Here is a 23,381-nt window from a genome sequence, read left to right on the forward strand (position 1 = left end):
AGAACAGCAGCCTTCGCCAGATCCCTAATACTGTCTCGCTTTGACTTGTGAGTGTTATGGCCCATTATCGATATTCAGTTGTGTGCAGCAACTCGAGTTCGAGGAAAAGATATTGCCATTTGATACACACAGTCGAGTCAGTTAGATATCGTTCTACTCCTGTTCTAAGCCACATTGATTTTCAAAGAGCCGCCCTTTTCAACCTAGAAAATTGCAGTAAAATGTAAAATGATCTAAACCTTTTGTGTCGGATAAATAATCCAAACAAAGATTCCTTCACCGATTGTTAATTGTATATCCAAGTCCATACCATAGTAATTGTTGGGCGAATACCTTAAACAGAAAACTAGAAACACACACAGCTATAGGAGTAAAACGGATGATTAGTTATCCGAACCAATAGCTTTATGATAATACAATTTCGAAAATGATCTGTTATTTTACGACCGTCTCCGTGATCTAGTGGATAGAGCGTCTGCCCGGAGAGTTGGAGGACCGGAGGTTCGAAGTTGGTACTTGTTGTTACCCTGTCTGGCGCTCGACATTAAGGGGCTAAAAACAAGGACTGGTCGACTCGATCGGGGTCGGCATACTGTCTGAGTGGGGGTATTCATGTTAAACTGCGGCATGATAGCACTATAAAAGCGGCATGTCCGGACTAGTACATCCAAGCACACACACACACCACACACACACGTGAATGCACGTTGTCACATAAGCTACGGCTTTTTGTAGACTTAGACCACTGTATGTTCAAGGGCTCTACACACGTCGCTGTATAAGTGCAACAATCTTGAATCACCTCAATTAATTTACTGGAGTTGGAAATACTAACTTGAAACATAACCTACAGTATTCATATCAAAGTGTGTACATAAATATTTGCAATCACCCATTTAGTGAAAGGGCTACATCTGATCTGCTGCTAGGTTCTGTTCAAAGCAAGAGCTGGGACACGAGCTTCTTGTTCCTTCTGTTTTGTTGAAACCGCATTATCAACCAAACACGAAGCATTCGTTATTGATAACAAGGACTTCTCCAATCTAATGGTTCGTGTATGTCATTGTCTAACTGATCTGAATCAAGTGATCTCGCATGCAATAACGCACAGCCTCATCCATAATAGATTTACTGACTGGGCTCGTGTCTATCTACACTAGTAAATAGCGCTAAGCTTGCAGCGCGTGCCATTGGGAACCAGTTTAATAGATTATTCGCTGCATTCGTCACTACTCGCATCTTTCCGGAATGACTCACGTTCGTCACCAATGCTCGCTGATAACGTTAACAACCCGATTGCCATCGAAGCGTCTGTAATATCTGTGTTTCTGTCGTCTTTCGCGATCATTCGTCACCACTCGCATCTTTATGTAACTTTTCTTAACTTCGGCTTGTTCTGCATGATTCATTGCTTTAAATAACATTGTGTGTGTTTTTGCTTTATTAAATTTCAGATATTGACTAGTTGATTAATGTCATGGGAAATACGATCTCCTTAATTCCCACCATAAGCGCCTCCTGAACAACTTCTAGACCAATATATGTAAGTCAATCTCATTAAAATCAGATCTCAGTACTCGCTACCGCTAATTCAGCGGTAGCGAGAACTGAGATCTGATTTTAATGAGATTGTATGTAAGTAATCTTCACAAGGGCCCCAGTCGAGACTACACATTTTCATGACAATCTGTCTTTGCTTGAGTATGTTCATTTGAAAAGAGACCAGTGAAGATCCGGGCTAGAATAGGTCTTCAGCAACCCATGCTTGTCGTAAGAGGCGCTAACGGGATCGGGTGGTCAGGCTTGCTGACTTGGTTGATGCTTATCATCGTATCCCAATGCGTCAATCACTGGACCGCCGTCATATAGCTCGAATATTGCTGAGTGCGGCGTTAAACAACCAATAAACAAACAAATCATTTGAAAAGAAAACATCAATGCAGAAGAAGGTGTGTATATATACATTTATCAAGTAAGTATTATCAATAAGGTTTTAGTTTCATATGGACGTATGAACTAGATTCTCAGATTCTTAATTTCTCTTTCAACCCCAGTCATTGGTACATGAGCAATAAAAGAATACATCATAAATAAAGGTTTAATAGTGAATAAGTGAATCAAGATGACGGGGAGTATACAATTATATATAACTATGGACATACACAGTTAGTTTAAGCGTCTTCAGATTGTATTATAAATATATGACTCCTTACTTAATCCTGTATTAATAATTGCTAGGAACCTACCAAGTTGCTTTAACTCTTTACATTTAGGAGTACATAAGAGGTGTTTTAGATTAGAGATGGTTGGGTAGTTTAGGTATTTACTATCGATATTTGTTATTCTTTATTTTATGAAAGTCTCACAACGAAATAGATAGTGAAATTCATCTGCAAAGCCTGGTTACATAATATACATAAGCGATCTGACCCGTGAACATCCATGCAGGGTAGAATAGGTCTTCAGCAACCCATGCTTGTCGTAACAGGTGACTATGCTTGTCGTAAAAGGCGACTAACCGGATCGTGTGGTCAGGCTCGCTGACTTGGTTGATGCTTGTCATCGATCCCAATTGCGTGGATCGATGCTCATGATGTCAATCACTGGATTGTCTGGTCCAGACTCGATTATTTACAGACCACCGTCATATAGCTGGTATATTGCTGAGTGCGGCGTTAAACAACAAACAAACAAACATAAGCGATCTTCTCTATGAGTATTGCTCCATCTTCAAATTCTGGTTTCAATGGAAAGGTTATGGTGTGATGTTCTAGATTTTTGTAGTCGGTATAATACTGATTTAGGTAGCAAGAGGTACTTTTCAAAATTAACTATATGCTTAAAATATTTGTAGTAGAATCTTTTAGCGCTTGTTGCAACTGTACTACGCCAAGTTTGATAAGACTGACCTTTCATTGTTCTCCCAACTTCTGACCGCCTCCGTGATCTAGTGGTAGAGCGGCGCGTTCGATCCCCCGCCGCGTCATACCAAAAGATGTTAAAAGATGGTACTTGTTGTTACCCTGTCTGGCGCTCGGCATTAAGGGGCTAAAACAAGGACCGGTCGGCTCGGAGTCAGTATACTGTGTCTGAGTGGGGTATTCATGTTAAACTGCGGCATGGTATCTCAGTGAGCTAGCACTATAAATTGGCATCAGTCCGGACTAGTACACGTGCATGGACATCGCTATATAAGTGCAATAATCTTGGACGCGACGTTAAACCTCACCTCACCTCTCCCAACTTCTTCCACGATCCAGTATCTTTTAACATGTTGGGGTGAATGAAAAACGCCAGTTAGACCACAAGAATTCAGTATATTTTCAAGGCAGCTAAGCCATTGTTATTTTTGTGGATTTATATATCAGCTTTCACAAATTAAAAATAACTTGTGATAACTTTGGGGGCTCACTTGGGTTATTTAATTTATGACGAAAGCGGATAAGTCTTTTACAAATATGCATATTGAGTGGGACCCTTCCAAGTTCACCATTTACAAACACGTTTAGGGTTAATGTGAAGCAACGTTTAAAATTACAAATGGATTCTTTCAGTAGCTTCTGCTTTTTCATATCCCCAGACTTTGGATGCATACAATAGTATTGCAGTTACAAGGTCGAATACTTTAAATAAGCTGTCTAAGGATAGACTGAGGTTTCAGGCCTTTTTGAGTTAAAACATTGCAATTTTGACACCAAGTTTGTTCACTACTGCTCGAGCTCTGAAACAAATTGAACTCTATGTCTATGGTTTTAACATGGCGCCCCTTGGCAGTTTTCTGAGTGTCAAAGACGATTGCAACTGCTGCAACTCACTGTTCGCAGTGTGTGACTTAGGGTTTTATAAAACACTCCCATGGCAGGGCATGCATTAACTCTATCCATACTGATTTGTGTGATTGCTGTTTCTACCAGGATATCTCTGCCAACATGATGGCCGATGTCCCACATGAATGCTTATTTTCATGGATGACAAACAAATCTCAAATAACCATCTCCCTTGAGGGATTAATGACTCTTGCCTGGCCATCTTTCAACAGACATGCAGATCAAAATAATATCTCACTGCTGAGACAATTATTATTACCAAGAATCCAATCTATAACTTCCATTATGTACATGTATCGGTAAACATAATTGGAATGATTGCTATTTTCAAAGACTTGTGTAAACACTTCTTTTTGGGTAACCATGGTGTCTTTCAGTATAACATGGATATACTGATGTGTTTCTGTGTTTGTATCATTAATGTAGACTCCCAATGCTGGCTACCCATGAAGATCCCGGGTAGAATAGGTCTTCAGCAACCCTTGCTTGCCGTAAAAGGTGACTATGTTTGTCCAGGCAACTAACGGGATCGGGTGGTCAGGCTCGCTGACTTGGTTGATGCATGTCATCGTATCCCAATTGCCTGGATTGATGTTCATGATGTCAATCACTGGATTGCCCGATCCAGACTTGATTATTTACAGACCACCGTCATATAGCTGAATATTGCTGAGTGTGGTGTTTAACAACATGAAACAAACAAACCCAATGCTGGCTCTGAGCCATACAAGGTATGGTTGCAAGGGCAATATTTCGCTTGACTTTGACCCAAAGCCACAATGTATCTCCATACTTGTACTGCTCATCCTAACATTTTGAAAACTAACATCAAAATCATGTATAAAATATCAACATTCTATTCTGTCAAACACAAAACATTCCAATCGAATAGAACACTTCAGTGCTTTGAACAAAGGCCTCAAATAGGGTCAGTCATTCTGGCACATGAAAAAATGTTGATTTCCCATTTTCACCTTTACCCGTCATTTCATCATTTTTAATCATTGCCAAATATTTGTGTATTGTCTTTTTATTTTTGAAAGTGGCTGTCAACATTTCTTGCTCCATCTGTCTGACGACCACTCCCATGCGGTGTTCCGATGATGATGATGATGATGATAAACAAGACAAGTGGTTGAGGTTAAATAATTTATTACCCATCAAGTGTGTTTGAGACGTCAGAATACTCAAAAATTTCAAGACAGAATATCATCTCAAATTCACTGCACTAGACAGGGAATGAACAAACAATCGGTTTAGTATTACAACGCAGTGTATTGCTACAACTGCATGGGATAGCACCATTTAATGTGATATTTTGGTCAGTAAATAAAATCACTTACCTGTTAAAACTGCCTCAATTATCAAACCATAACATCAGTAGTGACCTGCATATATTTTTTTCAAAGTAGATTAAGGAGTATCTGTAAATATTGAATGACACTATAAAAAAATATTCCTAATCTAGTACTCTGGAAATATTTACAAAATAATAAACAATTCGGAAGATATTTCCATTTATGCCCTCGTACAAATGTTAGAAAGTTCTACCTGAAATATTCCATGTTTTTTTCACTACAATATAAACGGTGATAACAACAAAATGAACATCCATCATAAGTATTCAATTGGAATAAGAAATAAGGTAAAAAAATTGAGTAACTCAACAGGCACTTAATCAAGAGGTACAAAAGTTGTCTACAAAGAAAAATATATATCAATGTGATGTAAAAATGCAAATGCGTTTCATTGAGAAAGTTCATTAACAAGACAATCCAGAAATTGGGGTAGGAAATATTTCCCCACAATACTCACTGATCTAACAAGCAAAGTTTACAATAATTATTGTAAGTTCAAGAATACCGGTATCAAATAAACTGAGTCTAGTCTGTTTAACAAAATCATATCAACACTGGAAATATGAAATTTAGAAGCAAAACCATTTATGCTGCTTCAATTTTCAAAGCTTTAACAAAAAATGCTAAAATGTCAAATATCTATAAATAATAAGGATTTAAATGACTATTTGTTAGCATCACAATGCAAGACAACAAACAAAGCAATTAACAATGCAACACACACACACACACAGTGTCAACAACAGCTAATAGTCACAACACTGCATTCTTCCCATCATTACTTCACCAGAGCTGAGAGAATTACTGAGAACCATTACACTAAAATGTGATGGACAAATCACCACAAGTCTTATCACATAAACTATGTCACTCCCAGAGTAGCTGTGGAAATTGATAAACGTCAAGATATAAATTACTGTCTGAGCCGACTTTGGACTGGCCTATAACTCAACCTAGTCGTGGTAATTTCTTGATGCCAAAAGCATCGTGTTAGTGAATGTACTATGATGTGTGGTTTACGTTTCCTTGAATAAAAATCTATTTCCCTGCTGCCAAGAATTATAAGGTATAAGACAGGTGTTGGTTACAACAAAACACCCTATATACATGTGTACATTTCGCTGTCAGTGTACCTCAAACAAGCACCTGGAATCTTGTACACTTCCTGATTGACAGCCACTGTAAACTGGCGATGGTAACACTTCGCATAGATAGATCTTTTCTCTACAACGTCGTCAAAGACAGGATTACTGTCTGTAGAAACATTGCCTATTTAGTCATAGCAATAAACCGAATAGATGTATTTTATTCACATCTCCACATATTCCGGTTATGTTATTATTTCCTGAAAACAATACCAATATGAAAATCCAAAGTGACATTTCATATGAGGCTTGTTATCTCTGATATAAACGTCTAATTTCCTTGATATTATCATTGATTCTTCCCATTATATTGCTCCATTAATATCAATTGTGTTCTTAAAATTGATATCAATATGTAACTCATCTAACAACATTGACTGTCATTATTCTTAAGAATGATATCAACATTAATATTCTTGTTGATACCAAACATTCTCCACTATGATAACAGTGATAAGACATTATCAATAATAACTACTGTGATAACACCAAGACTGCCTGATCATGATAGTTGTTATATACATGCTGATAGTTAACAGAGATGAAAAAATGACGTTCACCGAAGTGTTTTATAGAAAAGAATACAAAACACACCGGTGTTTAAAATTTCAGCAATGATTCATACAACCATTTCATGGCAATAACAGTTTGTTATCTTTATATAAAAGTCACAAAGTCAAATCTAATTATCAAAATCAAAATCAAAATTTTGATAAAATTTCAGAAACACATAAAAGTTTGCTGCCTATTCACAAATACATTTCAAGTCCAAACTTTGATTACAGATACTGACTAGACCGGTACACGAAGGATGAAAGCATGGAAATAATAGCACTATAAACTGCCCTTTTGGCTTCATGCATATTTATTCCTTTTGTAACAACATGGGATGCAATACAGCACATTATCCTGAGGACATGACCATGCTGCACGAGGAATTGTTCATGAATATATCAAGATATCATTTAGCAATAAGTTTCTTTAAACAGTCATAATTTATCTAAAGGATTTTATGTTATGCTTTACGAGGCAAACTGTTCATGATAAAGTGAAAATATTTATCAAGACATTATTTATCACTGTACTTTGACAGGATTTATTTTTATATACTGTTCCAAATGATCACTTCTTTAACCATACTTTTATTCCTAGTATAATATACAATATATTACATATCATATCATCTATTCAACTATGTGTGGTTTCATACCCAATAATAGGTTTATACCTATCTTGAAAAGGTAAAATCTACTTATTTACAAGTATTTGAATGATATACCATATCTATGTATAAATAGTTAGATTGTATACATATATTAAACTTTTTGTATGTAGACTATTGCTGTTCAACCAGCTATTATTGCAAGTTAAGGAGGTACCAGTATGATACCCAGGAAGTACCATCAGGTACTGGACCACTGTAAGTGAGTGGATTTTGGTTCTGAGCCTAGTTTCATGAGCTACAGATCGGAGACCTATAGCAAATTACTTCCGACTGGACTGAATGTACAGCAATATGAACAGAATCCACTTAGGAAAAACTTTCAAAGCAGCCAATGTCAGACCGCCGTGACCAAACACTGCACCAGCATAATATCTACACTTCTGAACATTCAATTGCTGGTGGTGGTGACTGCTGTGATCATGCCATGGATAACTGTATGTACAATTCAGTGTTATCAGCCCCTGGCTGTATGATTTGTATGTACATCTTTGTACGCGTCTACCCATCCAGGCCCCAACAATATGCACTATAAAGATATAATTATCAATATTAGTTTAATACCAAATTCTTTTTGTCATGGATAATGTGTTTAATAATTTTAAAATAATTTTGTTACTTGGATATGTATCTAGAGTATGATTTGCCTCCGAAGTATTTTGGAGAATATTGGTGTGCATTTGTGTGGGGCCTGGCCCTATCTGCTCTACTTATCTGCCTGATAAGGTTGTATGTACACCCAGGCCGCTGCGTGACACGCCGCAGATATAGACTGTGTCTTAATCTGCTACTAGAGGGCGTTGTAACTGTACACAGGTCCGACAGGGACCTGAGCGGCAGCTAGATCGGATCTAGCATTCTGATCTCTCATTGGCTTACTGATTCACTCAGACTGGGGGAGGACCGTTAACATATTTCAGCTCTGGTGAGATCCTGATAGAGAAGTTAGCCATGTCCTGAAGGATGCTGGGATCAAACAAGTACACGATCCCTGCCAGCAGCATCACCGCGGCAACCTGTACTGGGCATGACGCCAGCCAGCCGCTGGCACGTGTGTCTTTGTCTTCCTCAGTTGTCTCCACTTCATCGCTCTCACTGTAACAAACACATGACAGTTTAGCCTCAAGAAGTCACTACTGAAACACTCAGACAGGCCACAGCTGGAAGTTGAACTTATCTTAATTAAACGTCAACTATCCAGGTACTAAGTATTTGAAAGGCATTAAGTGAGTGAGTGAGTATGGTTTAACACCGCTTTTAGCAATATTCCAGCAATATCACGGCAGGGGACACCAGAAATGGGCTTCACACATTGTACCTATGTCAGAAATCGAACCTGGGTCTTCGGCGTGACGAGCGAACGCTTTAACCACTAGGCTACCGGACCGCCCCAAAAGGCATTAAGAAGTAATACACATAAGGAAGAGAATTTATGAATGTCCACTCCTTTATTATGAGGAACACAAGGTTATGGAGTATATACTTACTCCTTCATCAAGTAAATGTAATCACCTGATGAAAGAGTAAGTATATACTCCAAAACGTAGTGTTCCTCATAATAAAGAAGTTTACATCCATAAATTCTTTTCCTTATCCAGGTACTATTCATACAGAGCTGTGACCATCTGACTCAAGTTTTAGTTGAATTTGTTTGATAAGCATAGACACTGGAGACCTATTCTGACCATACTTCTTTGAAGCGGAGTGACATGATCAGAAATATGTGCATAAACTTAATTCTACCCACCTCGACTGTTACACAAGGCACTATCTGAATTATAAGCAGATACTATATGTCACATCGAATGTAAACAAGTATTAGTTTCTGTGTTTATTAAGAAGACATAGCTTGATGTCACTAGTAATGGCAAGTAATGCATTTAGACTTACGATTCCCGTCGACTGCGTGCGATATGCTCGTGCAGGGCTGCAGCAGATACTGCGAGCTGTCCGAGCTGCGACGCCTCAATGGCCATCTCCTCATCCTCCTCGTCGTGGATGTTGCGCTGAATCTGGCGGCAGTTCTGTTCATACACCAGCAGTTGGTTGCGGATGTCGGCCAGGGAGGCCAGGAACTCTGTCTGTGTGTCCTCATCAGATGATCCATGGAGCTCCTTGCGGAGACTCTGAAGGTGGCACAGTTTAGACTCGTACACGGACAAGCTAGACTGGAGCGTCTGCAACATAGGCACAAAAAGGGTTAGATCTGACATAGTTTTGACCATGTAAATTACACAAGAATTGCGGGTAACTAAGTGAATGAATATTGTTTTACAACAATTTCAGTAATATTATGGCAGGGGACACAACAAACTGGCTTCACACACTCTATCTATGTGGGAAATCTAAACCAGGCCTTTGTCGTGATGAGGGCAAGCCTTAACCACAAGACTCCTTTTGGATAACTGAGTACGACCGATCAATACTCTTCGGCCATTTTGACCATACCATCTCCATCTCAGTTTTTACTTCGAGATATGGTTAGACAGTTGGTGACTGCCTCAGAATCACTATAGTAATGAAATGGAGAATGTTATTTTTTAATTTGTTATCAATACTTTGCCTTCAATTCAAATTTCACATTTTTTACATGTTATTGTTAAGTTTGCAAAGGGAGTTGTGTCCCACACAGAGCTGCTTCTGAATGTTATCAATACTTATCTCAAACCCTACATCAGAGAAGAACACCACTAAATTTGTGAAGTTTCTTTACTAAATGACAAGCAGAGCGTAAGCATGTCTTACCTCCACCTCGTTCACCAGGTCCTTCCTCAACACGACGATGCCGTTATCCCGCTGACGCAGCAGCTTCTGCAGACGGTCGCGATCCTGGGCCAGCAGCTGGTCCATCTCTCTGCAGCTCTCCAGGTACTCGAACCATATCGCCAGTGTGTGCTCCTGCTTCATCACATGTTGCTGCAGGCTGCAAGAGATTAGGACACTTTTAATTTAACAACTGATTTAACAGATAACAATCTAGGCCAGAAAAACTATCAAGGTACAATGATAACACCCAACCAGATTTGTTGACTGGTATTTCTGGTGTTACAAACGTGCTCACAGTCATCAACTGATAATGTTTTTTGAGACATTGTGTCATTGTAAAACTTGCGTTTATTAAAAATGTAAGTACATTTTGGGAGCCATGCTAACCGTGTTGGCGCTATATTGAAGTGAAAAATAGCGAGGGGACACGACATGAGTCTGACCGCTGACCCAATATCATTGCCTCTTGTGACAAGCAACAGGATACTGGGGACCTGCTGTTAACCACATCACTGAGGGGGTCAATCTCAATTAAAATCAGATCTAAGTTCTCGCTACCACTAAACAAAAATCTGAGGACATCCCATTACGGGTCATGTCAGACTCCGCTTCGAAACATATTTTGACAAATTCTCGATTACAAATTTGAAACCTAAACAAAAGAACATTCTGGAATGGCTAATAGATGGTCTAGATTGTATAGATTCAGTCATTAAACCCGTAAATATCGTTCGGAATACCCTGTGTTAAAGTTTTCGAGGTTGTATGATTAGAAATCACATTCCGACTGTCACTTTCATGAACTGGTAAGCGACGTTCTGATTGGTCGGATGAAAGGTTGTTCTGATGTGACCCCTAATGGGATGTCTTCAGATCTTTGTTTTGCTGTAGCGAGAACTAAGGTCTGATTTTAATGAGATTGCTGAGGGATACGAGATAACTCCTTACTGTAGAACCATATTTGGCACTCATTACTCTTTGTATGAGCTAGCTACTTTGTTACAAAAACTTTTAGGACTATATCACCATTGTTTTAAAGCACATATATAATAACAAAATGGTTCTACAAAGATTTCCATATTATTTTTGAGAAACCAATGAGCATCAAGGATGATAATCAGGGTGATTTTAGGATTTGAACCCATGACCACCAGATCCATTGAAACTCACAGTGATCCACAGTGCCACCCATGCCAGCCAGTTCTACTGAAGACCTACCTGTGCTGCAGCTCAATGTTCGTCTCCTGGATGTCAGCCAACTCGGTGTAGAACTTGTTGATGGGGATGGCAGGATACTGCTCATTGAATGCATCCATTGCCTTCTCCAGATCGCCCACCTCAGCCTTCTGTGCCTGGAGACTTCGCTGCTGCTCCTAGAGGACCATCACAATACATGGAGTTTACATGGAGGACATCAGGCACCGAGTATGTCAGAATGTGTTGAAGTATCTCCGTTTCATATCAATTACGATTAAGTGCAGTTTTTCAATCCGACAGTGAATGTTTTGTTTGTTGTTTAACGCAGCACAGCAATATTCCAGCTATATGACGTCGGTCTGTAAATAATCGAGTCTGGACCAGACAATCCAATGATTGACATCATGAGCATCAATCTACCCAAATGGGATTGTGAGCCTGACCACCCAATCCCGTTAGTCTCCTCTTACGACAAGCATAGTCGCCATTTACAGCAAGCATGGGTTGCTCAAGACCGATTCTACCCTGGATCTTCCGACAGTGATTGAGCATGAAAGCAAATTTGAAGATTAATAAGATACCAAGAACATGTTAACAAACTGTACCCAGGGATTCCCTTACTCTTCCATGTGATGAGGAAACACATCAGCTGCTTGGTAAGCAATACCCCTTCCTTATTAATGTATTCCACACCCTGATCATTGTCTGCTTACTGTAAACACTGCAACATGACCAGTGACCCTCACCTTGAGCATATTAATGGCTGCCTCCAGTTCCTGAGCAGAGCTGAACTTGTCGGTGTGCATCAGACTCTCAATCTCCTCATGCTTCTTCTTCATCTCATTGATGATGGAGTAGATGCCAGCCAACTGCGTCGACTGAGACTGCCGCTCAGACGCAAGTGCTCGCAGCTTCTCCCACTGATACAGGATGTCTGAAACAGAGTGAGTGAGTGAGTGAGTGAGTGAGTGAGTGAGAGTGTTTGCTTGTTTGTTTATTTATTTGTTGTTAAACACCACACTCAGCAATATTCCAGTTATATGACGGCAGTCTGTAAATAATTGAGTTGGGACCAGACAATCCAGTGACTGACATCATGAGCATCAATCCGCGTAATTGGGATATGATGACATGCATCAACCAAGTCAGTGAGCCTGACAACCCGACCCGTTAATCGCCTCTTACGACAAAGCATTATAACCACAGTGATCCTACAAGTGGTGCCATCACAAATAACATATAATGTTTGGCTTTCAGGAACTGAAGAAGGGCCAACAATTATGATGAGGAAAGATATTTCAATTCATGTCTTTTCTCTTTGTAGTTGTATCAGTTCCCTACCCTGCATGCGCTGGCAGTCGTCCATGGTGACGTCCGTGGGGTCCAGGTGTTGACTGATGCTCTCCAGGCACCGGATGTTGGTCACACAGGTCGCCATGATCTCCGCCTGCAACACAACGCAACCCCACATGTAAGACAGATTTATAACATAGGCTTACAATACATACACTTCAGAAGTAGGATAAACACATATATATACTTGAGACATAGGATAAATAAATGTTATAACTCAGATGTAGGATAAATACAGTTATATTTTACGTTAAATCAATTAAATCTACAATAAATTCTTCAATTACTAGGTCTTTATGTTTGATCTCAATTTCAATCAGCAGGTGAGTGAGTGAGTATGGTTTTATGCCTCTTTTAGAAATATTCCAGCAATACCACGGCGGGGGATACCAGACATGGGCTTCACACATTGTATCCATGTCAGGAATCGAACCCGGGTCTTCGGCGTGACGAGCGAACGCTTTAACCACTAGGCTACCCGACCGCCCCAATCAGCATATGAACCATCATAAGCAAACAGTATTAATAGACAAGGTCTTCCAACTAGGGGTAAAATACACTGATTACCAGTCGTAGGAACACTCTTGAACTTCATTTGACAACATATTCAAAGTTATTACATTCTAGACAAACGACTGCATGGGTCTCAAATTGAACAATATTACGACACCTTGTGATACATAATACGACTTGACTTACATATTTAGCAGGTTTGAGGTAGATGCCTGTTCCCATCGGGTCTTTCCTCTTCTTCTTCAGTGATTGGTCAGCCAGTCTCATCTGGTCAGCTGACTGGTCCAACACGTAGTGGAAGTCTTCGATGTCCGAGTCACTGTCATCATACTGGGCAGGGGCAGGGATCTGCACACAAAATGCATCATTATCAAATAGGAATCGTTATTGAATTTATTGTAATCCTTATGCATACCTTTATAGGTGACAGGATAATTGGTATATTAACATTCCTATAGTGACCAATGGCATAAAATGCTACAATCTCAGATTGCTTGAAAAAAAATGTTTGAATCCCAGATTTACTCTGATCTTTTGTATTTCTGCACACACTCTTTCTAGTCGGTTCCCCTGAAGTGGACAATGTCTTAGATACTGGGCTCTCCCACTTAAAGCTAACGTGTCATGACATAACTGAAATACTGTTCCACTGGCACTAAACCAAACTGACTCACGCACTTTCCTCACATAATGATCTTTGGTAATTGGTATTTTTGGCGAACACCAACCAGGGTTTTAAGCGATGCAGAAATGTGCATCCAGTATGCACAAATGTATAGAATGGATGCAGAAAAAAATATACTTGCATCCCGAGGGATGCACAATAATGTTCATTGTACCAAATTCTTGACAAGAAATATAAACTTCTTGTAACTAATGACATTATTAGATCTTATAGTAGATTAAACAACACCATTTCATTAATTTACAGGACCCTCATATTTCCAGTAAGGACCCTTTAATTAGTAATTAGGTGTCCTCTAGTTTTGAAGGTCAAGGTAAAACCCTGACATCAACCCAATCTGGTTTTGTATTGAAAACATTTGGCAGCACATTCATATTTGTATATTGTTGCAAGATTCTCACCGTGATTTTATTTTTAGCTTTTTTCTTGTCAGCAGCAACAGCAGCAGCAATGGCACTAGATTTATTGTTTGGCAACAGGAAGTCGTCATCAAACTCCATCTCGTCGCTGGGCTCCCAGTGCAGTTTCTCCTCCGTGGGGTCATCAGACACCGCCGGGTACAGTGGGGACTGGAAAAGTCGGGCAATGACTGAATGTTTTTCTTGTCAACACCATGTCTAATACTTGCAGGCAGACAAGAATGTTAACCCTTTCAGCACACAGTAACTTTATAACATGGAGTCCACAACGAGGGATGTTTTCCTCTAGACATCCATGTATTTAGATAATGGTTAGTGGCAGTGTTGGACAACAAAAGCATTACTGAATCCAAACATGGTGATGATTTTTGTTGTTGTTGTGAGTAATCTTAGTTATCTCCCCTTGAACACGTAAGAGACCAGATACTTTGTAGAATAAGGCAGAGCTTGCTTGTGATACAAAGCATTGAAATATTTAAGTAAGCATCTAAAAACTCCTAAATGTAACTTCTTCTAACCTGTTCTTTAAAAAAGTTTTTTTTACATTTCTTCATCACTTGACTCTCAACCAAACATTTAGGCAAACAAAATTTATTCTTCTTGACATTTCTATGAAGCCATTTCAACTCAAGGTCATAATATATTTTTTGTATTTGACAGACTTCTGTTCCTGCACAACAGTTAATGTGAAGAAATGAACCTAAACAATATCTCAAGCAATATTTCTTTTTCACCTAAGTGCTGTATGAAATTCACTCCAATTAGACCCTATAGAACAGGCATGAGCAGAACACTCAACATAAAGCTTCTCTTCTACGGATCAGACTCCACCTACCTGATAATTGTCCCAGGCATTCTCTGAGAAGGAACCAGTGCTGTTCAGGACATCCTCGTTGTCCGACGTCAGGGGCTCAACCAGGGGCGTCAAATAGGCATCTGGGATAACAGAACACAACATTAGTGTCCAAACAACAGGACATTTAACACATATTACTGGTTGATTCTTAGTCCTGCACCATGATTGTGGAATATATTTATATTATAGAAACAAAAAACAATCTAGAAATGCATACAAAAGCAAGTCAAGCCAGCTCAAGCTAGCTCTATTCCACTATGAAATCAGCATAGGAAAAAAACCAAATATTTTTAGAGTCAAGAAAGATATTGTGTAATATAAGATTTCATAGACTAAATGTTAGTCTAGTTGATTCTCTTCATTTCCATCTGAAGAAACTTAAAATGTCATATGTTCTCAATTGATCCACCTGTCTGAAGTTGACGATGCACTGTAATGTTAGCATGATACCACTGTCTTTACTCCACTTTCACCAACATTCCAGCTAAATAATGGTCTACAAATCATAGTCTCAGCCAGACCATCCAGTAGTTGATAGAATGAGCTTTGATCCACATCAGCCAGGTCATACATTGTAACCACTTGATTCTCATCATTTGCCTCTTACAAGAATCATGGAATACTGGGTACATATTCTGCCTGGAAGTGCTACAGGAGGATTTTGGACTGAAAGAGCATGCTTTTTCAGGATCAATTCTCAAAGAGTGAGTGAGTGAGTGAGTGAGTGAGTGAGTGAGTGAGTGAGTGAGTGAGTGAGTGAGTGAGTGAGTGAGTGAGTGGGGTTTAACACCGCTTTTAACAGTATTCCAGTTGTATCATGGCGCGTCAGCTTAATGTGGGAGGAAAGCCCGAAGTGATGCAGATGTCAGACTTTTACCACTTCGGTGAAACCCACGAGCAGGGGTATGGTGCTGACAAACCTAGAAACATAATCGGGGGGAACCAGGATTCGGACTCACAATCATAGGTTTCTGGCGTGCCCAATGGGACGCAACTCTGCACAGTGAAGATTCAGGGTAAGAATTGGTTTTCAGCAACCCATGCTTGTCGTAAGAGGCAACTAATGGGATCAGGTGGTCAGGCCCGCTGACTTGGTTGATGCATGTCATTGTATCCCAAATGCGTGGATCGATACTCATGATGTCAATCACTTGATTGTCTGGTCCAGACTCGATTACTTACCGACCGCTGTCATATAACTGGAATATTGCTGAGTGTGGGGTTAAACAACAAACAAACAAACCAATCTTACCTGATGTGTCTGAATCTGAATCTGCACTGCTGCCACTAGATCGGACACGGGCCAGTTCAAATTGGTCCACCATGTCATCAGTTTCACTAATATGCTTTGTGATGTCATCTTCAGAGTCTGTGGAAGGCACCAAGTTGTTCATATTAGCTGCTCTGGAAGATAGGAGGGTGTCATTCTGGGAGGAATAGCGTAGTTTCCGCTTAGCACCTCGAGGGGAACTTTGGTCTGAGGTAGAGAATGATCGTCGCATCTCACGACTGGTTTTCGTCTCACGCGGGAATGTTGCGGCTTGCCTGTGGGAGAGGAAAGAAGGGGGAGGGGATCTAGGGCTGTCAGTTTTACTGAGAATCATACGATCAATGGCGCTCTCAGAAGTGGAAAATGGCTGCGACTCCAGGTTCCGAGAGAACTCCTGCATTTCCACAACACTCCATGGACGGTCTTTGAGTCTGCGTGGACCAGACTGCTGCTGGCGTAGTCGGACATTTTCAAACAATGGGGAGGAGTGGATAGGGGACAGAGCCACGTTTTCATGGCTGGTGTTTTTAGAGTCTGAAGTATAATCCAGACAGATCACACTGTCAAACTGTTTCTCACTAGCTTCATCTGTTGCTGTAGAGAACTCTTCCGTAGAACTTTCATTGTCTGTATCTTCGGCACTTGCGTCACATGAGCTGATGATCACTGTATTACAACCAACAGATCGGACCTGTTTCTCGGGTGTTTTCCGCTCATGTACCTTGGGTGTCGAAGTATGAAACACTTTTGGAGGAGATCGGACCAAATCCTCTGCCTTGTCAATCAGATACTGAATCTTGTCCTTGGACTCACCATTGTTCTCAAACTCAGACTGTTCACTTGTTGACTGACTCGGCTGCAGCAAAGCATTACAATTATGACGATCAATCTCAAATTTTTCGGACGATCTTGTATACTTCTCAGTAGTTTCAACCAAGATCTGCTTGGTCATTTCAACAACAAACAAGTCATCACTCCCACCAGCTCTGTCACTCACATCAAGGTTACCAGTGTCCGTCCCGTCATCATTATCAGTCTTATCCGTAGTGTCAACATCCACAGACACCATACGGTAATACTCCTTCTTTGGGCGCCCTCTGGTGGTCACATCACTCAGGAAGGGGGAATCACTGGCAACCTCACATTTTCCAGGGAACTTATCCTCCATGAGACTCTGCAGCCGCATCAACTCGATCTCATCGTTTGAGTGACTCTCACTACTGTATCCAATATCCTTGTTTTCCTGTTTGCAGATGAAGCGAATGGCTGGATCCAGCTCACCATCGCTGCTCTGTGGCAACTCCAAGCTGTCAGGAGAGGCCAGGGAGTCCTCCATCTTGGACTCCGCCTCACTGATGTTGGCGCTGTCTCCGCTACTCTTGTCCAGGAAGGATAGTTTGCAAGACAGACTGCGGTCGGTGATGTCCAGCCGGTGTGGGGTGTCAGTCAACTTCTCCGGGCGTCCACCCAGGTAAGGAAGACTGTCGTCCTCACTATCACCCAGAATGCTGCTCACATCCTGTGTGCTGCCATTCTCACTGCCTTGGGACTCCTCAAGGGCTGAGAGGTTGAAGTGACCACTGAATTGGAACCCTCGGCCATTGATACCCTGAAAACAAACACAATATCATTACTTCCAAGTTCGTAGTCTTTCGTTAAAAAATCAGAACATCTTGAAAAAAACGGTCAAACTTAAATTATGACTCACATAAAAAACAAAAAACAGTTCATAAGTCTGTTGAACTTTGAAACATTCAGAAAAAGAACAAATTACGAACAGCAAGACATTAACGCAGCTTGAATACTGAAGCTCAAACACTAAAAGCTTCTCGAGCAAGTATGACAGTGCTTTCTTTGATGAGGATGTATGTAATGAAGCGGAAACACGATAACATAAAAAGGAGCTTTTTTCCCATTTGTTTTTCCATCAGTTGTCCTACCATCACTAATCTCTGACGTGAATCTGCTGACACAATGTGAGTAATTGACAAATACCTACACTGGGTAGAGATGATCTTATCAGCCCAGTGCCAGTAAACAATCGTCATGACTATACTCTCATTTCATAACCCTTGTGATCGATGATGTTCTATATCCACTTCACATAATTGATTGACAATCTGGAACTGAACTTAATAGATAACACATCTCCCACACACTTAATAGACCTACCGTATTACACACATTTCCAAACCAAGGTGATGAATTTTGCCGTTGCAAAGTTGTTAAAATGAAAAAATATAACATAGGGTAGTCAAAATGAATGTCACCCACAGCCTCTAACTATGATATATGTAGATAAGATACCGACATCCCATCTTCCACTTGCCGATGCTCCACTAAGTCTATTGTATCTCTCCAGGTATGCAACGTGTAGCAATACGATGCCCAAATTGCTGCATATGCTTTGGAGTGAGTGAGTGAGTGAGTGAGTGAGTGAGTGAGTGAGTGAGCATGTTTTTATGCCGCTTTTAGCAATATTCCAGCAATATCACGACGGGGGACACCAGAAATGGGCTTCACACATTGTACCCATGTCGGGAATGGAACCTGGGTCTTCGGCATGATGAGCGAACGCTTTAAAGGTTTGGAAATGGCCATGGGCAGCCAATAAGAGAGACCCAAAATAGCCCATATTTTACCATCTGGATCTACAAGCATTTACATTTTGGGATGCAAATAGCAGTTTAGGCTTTGGAAATGGCCACAGGCAGCCCATTGGAGCAACACAAAATAGATAAAATACGGTAAATTACCATCTCGATCCACAACCATGGGGCTTTTGATGCAAATAGCTGTCATCCCAACATATGTTTGCAGCTTATGATTTGGAAATGCATCAAAGGATCAACAATAAACTTATCAAATGTGGTGTATTTTACATCTCAAAGACAACCATATTGACAAAAAGCCTTTGAATATAAATAGCATCGTTCCACCATCTATTTTAATGTGTATATCAAATATTAACGAGAAGGTGTCATAAAACAGCTGAGTGGTTCCGGTGAGTCTCGGTTGCTCCAGCTATCACAGAACATCAGCGATTGATCACCAGACAATGAAAATCAGTCATGTGTCATCTTACAAGGTTCCGCATCTTAACACAGTGTTATTCACCTTCAATGGTATCACAAACTTAAAATCAATATTCAAATTGAAGATAAACTACTTGGGTCCATCTACTGTAAACATACTAAATTATTGAACAAGGTAACTGACGACAGTGTAAATGTACAGAGAAAGCACATGATAGTGTGGAAATGTTTACTAATACCAAGATGGTATGTTATTTCAGGGCTCGATTTAGCTATATAAAACATGCACCAGTGCAACCTATTATTGAAAAATACTTAAGTCTACATGCACTAAGAGCATGTCAAAAATTTCAAATTGTTGTCTGACTAACTCTTACATGTCCTCGCAACATCGATCTTTGAACACACTCAATACCTCTAAGCTTTATTTACCATACTACATCACTAATCCCTGTTTTACGTGTAACCCATGACTCATGACAGTCATCAGAGATCTGAGATTTTACTTATTTAGACTAGTTTATGCTTCTGTTTCAACTTCGATCAATTTATGGGACCAGGGTGCAACCTGGTTTTGTCTGGTGCAAGAGATCTTTTACGTCAACATGCACCTGGTGCTAGTTTAAAGTTAAAGTTCCTTAAATCGAGCCCTGTATTTAATACATGTTATTTACAAAAGTTTTGAATTTCAGTTTTGCAATCTCCAAACAATGTTTACAGGGACAGCATGTAATTCATCGCCGGTCAATTGTTTAGAATCATGACCCTGCAGTTGGACAACATGACAAAATGAGATCACATAACACAAATCACATGACCCAGTGCACCAACTTGATTATGGTAGAGTGAGAGCCTGACTTCTATGTTGGTTTATTGTATTGTATTGGTGATCAGTGTTCCTGATTGTAGTACATGTAACAGTGTAACCAAGGCCAGCTTTTTGTTCACTGTGTTTACACTTTAACTTTTTACATGACGCTGTTCAGGAATCTAAGAATGCTTAGATCCTCGCCCTTTAGTTTTATACACTGGAAACAGTTTGAGTGAAGTTTTGTTTAGAGAAAAAAAAATCCATTTTATCTAGATCATACAGAGCTATCATTGTGTTGATATATCATAATAGAAAAAAATAACTTTTGTGAACTCGGAATAGAACAAATACATTTCTCATAAAAATACTCTGTCTATCTCAACTGCAAATATTGTATATATTAAACTGATTCAAAGTTTCCCATTAGTTCAAACCTACCCGAGTCTACAGTATTCATACTTGATACTTCATACCTGTATTATTATTTCAATCATGAATACATGGCGACAAATCAAATTATCACCTAACTGATTTTGCCTAATTTAATTGTCAAAGGTTTTGAGGCTTTTTCTATTCAGAATATGTCAAAAACATCTTGTTTAATAGAAATGTCTCCATGCAGTTAATCGATAAGTTTCTCACGAAGTATGCTTGCTGTTTGACGAGTGTCAGTCATGTTTGTCGTGTGCCTAGCTGTAACAACCTGCTGGAGGATGGCGTACACAAGATGCGGAGGACACCGAAATACCCAGGAATCCTCGATACACAGATAGGGCAGAGAAACATGGATCATCATTGATTATTCCTTCATAGCACAGATCATGGCATGAGAGTCATCTTACACAGGATAAACACAACTACGTGCTTAAAATAGTTCCAGAAACAAAACCAACTGTTATGTTACACAAAAACATCATCTCCAGTAAATGTTGTTGCCCAAGTTTATTACGTTTAATATTTGCCATTATCTTGGGATCAATTTCCTCAATGGACATTACCACTATAACCTAATGTTTGTATGACATGAAAGGGTTTATTTGACCTCATTCTTGTTTGCAATAAACTGTTTGGGACAAATTTTCATAAAACACAATTAAAAAAAGTTAACTTATTTCTATAAAACTTATTTTAATGTCATGTCATGTCTTTTCATGTTATTTTGAAACAGGATCAGATTCAGAATGGACTTCAATTAATAATGCTAGAATGTCAATCATTACCAGTCTGTTAACCATCTGAATACCAGGTAACTGATACAGAATGCAGCGTATTGTGTATCCTATCATTGAGTTTGAGACAGCATCAGTGACTTATTTCAGCTTCACTGGATATGTACATATTATATCAGTAGAAGATATTCCCCACAGATCATATGGTCTTGAAAAGCCTTCATCAACACCGAGGGACAGTGCTCAACAGGATATGAAGATAGATCCATGTAAGATATTCCCCACAGATCATATGGTCTTGAAAGGCCTTCATCAACACTGAGGGACAGTGCTCAACAGGATATGAATACAGATCTCTGTAAGATATTCCCCATAGATCATATGTCCTCGAAAGACCTTCATCAACACTGAGGGACAGTGCTCAACGGGATATGAATGTAGATCCATGTAACATATTTCCCACAGATCATATGGTCTTGAAAGGCTTTCATCCACACAGAGGGACAGTGCTCAACGGGATATGAATATAGATCCATGTAAGATATTCCCCCAGATCATATGATCTTGAAAGGCCTTCATCAAAACCGAGGGACAAGATATGTAGACACATCAGTATAAGATATTCCCTACAAATCAAAAATTCTTGAAAACCTTCATCCACATCAAAAGACAGTGGTCTACAGGATATACAAACATATCACTGTAAAATATTCCCAGATCTTATGGTCTTCAAAGGCCTTCATCCATAGCCGTCCATCATCCACTCATCTGCCATCCAGTCCGAGCTTCATCATTACTTTCAGTGGAAGTGTGAAGATGACAACTACAGGGCCTGACTGGGGACGGCCTGGTGGTACACAGGGATGTTTCTCAGGGACTAAGTTGGGTCACTGGGATGTGACCCCCCAGGCAAGCTGTCACAAGAGCCAGGCTGGCCGCTACACTTCACAGGGACACTGTTCACTGGGATGGTGACATATAGGGACATGGAACTAGATTAGACAGCAGTTGATCTTGTTTCAGGAGTCCTCTGGGAAGTTGTGTAATCCACTCCTATTGATGAGAGAGTTTCTCTGGGATGTTGAGTAACAGGCCAGTATTTGATGAGTTCTATCATCACCACCAGCAGGTGTGAGAATGACAAGTGGTGTTGTGCGGCAAATGATGCTCCACTTTTACCAGAAGTGAAGGGAAATGATTGGACAATACTTTTATCACGTATTAATTAGTAAATAGAAAACTCATTAACAGACTAGTTTCACAGACATACAAGGTCTTCATACCTTGTTGTATCCATGTAGGGAATCGAACCAAGTGTTATTCACAGTGCGTGTGTGTGTGTGTGTGTGTGTGTGTGTGTGTGTGTGTGTGTGTGTGTGTGTGTGTGTGTGTGTGTGTGTGTGTGTGTGTGTGCGTGCGTGTGTGTTTGCGTGCGTGCGTGCGTGGGCTAGCTACAATATGGTTGATAGAGACAATATGTCAAATTAAACAGAACTACAATATGTCATGATAAACATATCAGTGGTAAATATAAGAAGTATTGATACAAATTCTGTGTATATTCTTTTCCCTACTAGTTGTACATTGTATTACCATGTGTCTATCATCATGCTTTTAACACAATGCATCAATTGTCCAACAAAGCTTGTTGATCCCTTCTTTCTCATCAGCTCTTATGACACTGGAGAGAAAATTAGCACCTGAGCATTAAGTATTTATACTCTACCTGAACCAGTCCCTGAGGAGCCAGGAGTA

At 39.9% G+C, this 23,381-nt stretch overlaps 1 protein-coding gene across 2 annotated transcripts in view; it reads right to left on the minus strand.

Moving 5' to 3' along the window:
* Positions 1-4,962: 4,962 nt before the first annotated feature.
* Positions 4,963-23,381, minus strand: part of LOC139444174 (nuclear migration protein unc-83-like) — a 124,603-nt gene continuing 106,184 nt past the window's right edge. For both annotated transcript variants that reach the window (XM_071225071.1, XM_071225072.1), the window contains 10 exons: positions 16,594-18,220; positions 15,321-15,421; positions 14,468-14,635; positions 13,568-13,729; positions 12,857-12,962; positions 12,262-12,449; positions 11,537-11,691; positions 10,298-10,475; positions 9,443-9,729; positions 4,963-8,647 (listed from right to left, as the gene is read on the minus strand). In XM_071225071.1, the coding sequence (XP_071081172.1) occupies positions 8,440-8,647; positions 9,443-9,729; positions 10,298-10,475; positions 11,537-11,691; positions 12,262-12,449; positions 12,857-12,962; positions 13,568-13,729; positions 14,468-14,635; positions 15,321-15,421; positions 16,594-18,220 (3,180 nt within the window). In that variant the 3' untranslated portion in view covers positions 4,963-8,439. The remainder of the gene's footprint in view (positions 8,648-9,442; positions 9,730-10,297; positions 10,476-11,536; positions 11,692-12,261; positions 12,450-12,856; positions 12,963-13,567; positions 13,730-14,467; positions 14,636-15,320; positions 15,422-16,593; positions 18,221-23,381) is intronic.

This window comes from Haliotis cracherodii, unplaced genomic scaffold (assembly GCF_022045235.1).
Source record: "Haliotis cracherodii isolate W230 unplaced genomic scaffold, xgHalCrac1.p SCAF_5, whole genome shotgun sequence".
NCBI classification, from domain to species: Eukaryota; Metazoa; Mollusca; class Gastropoda; order Lepetellida; family Haliotidae; genus Haliotis; species Haliotis cracherodii.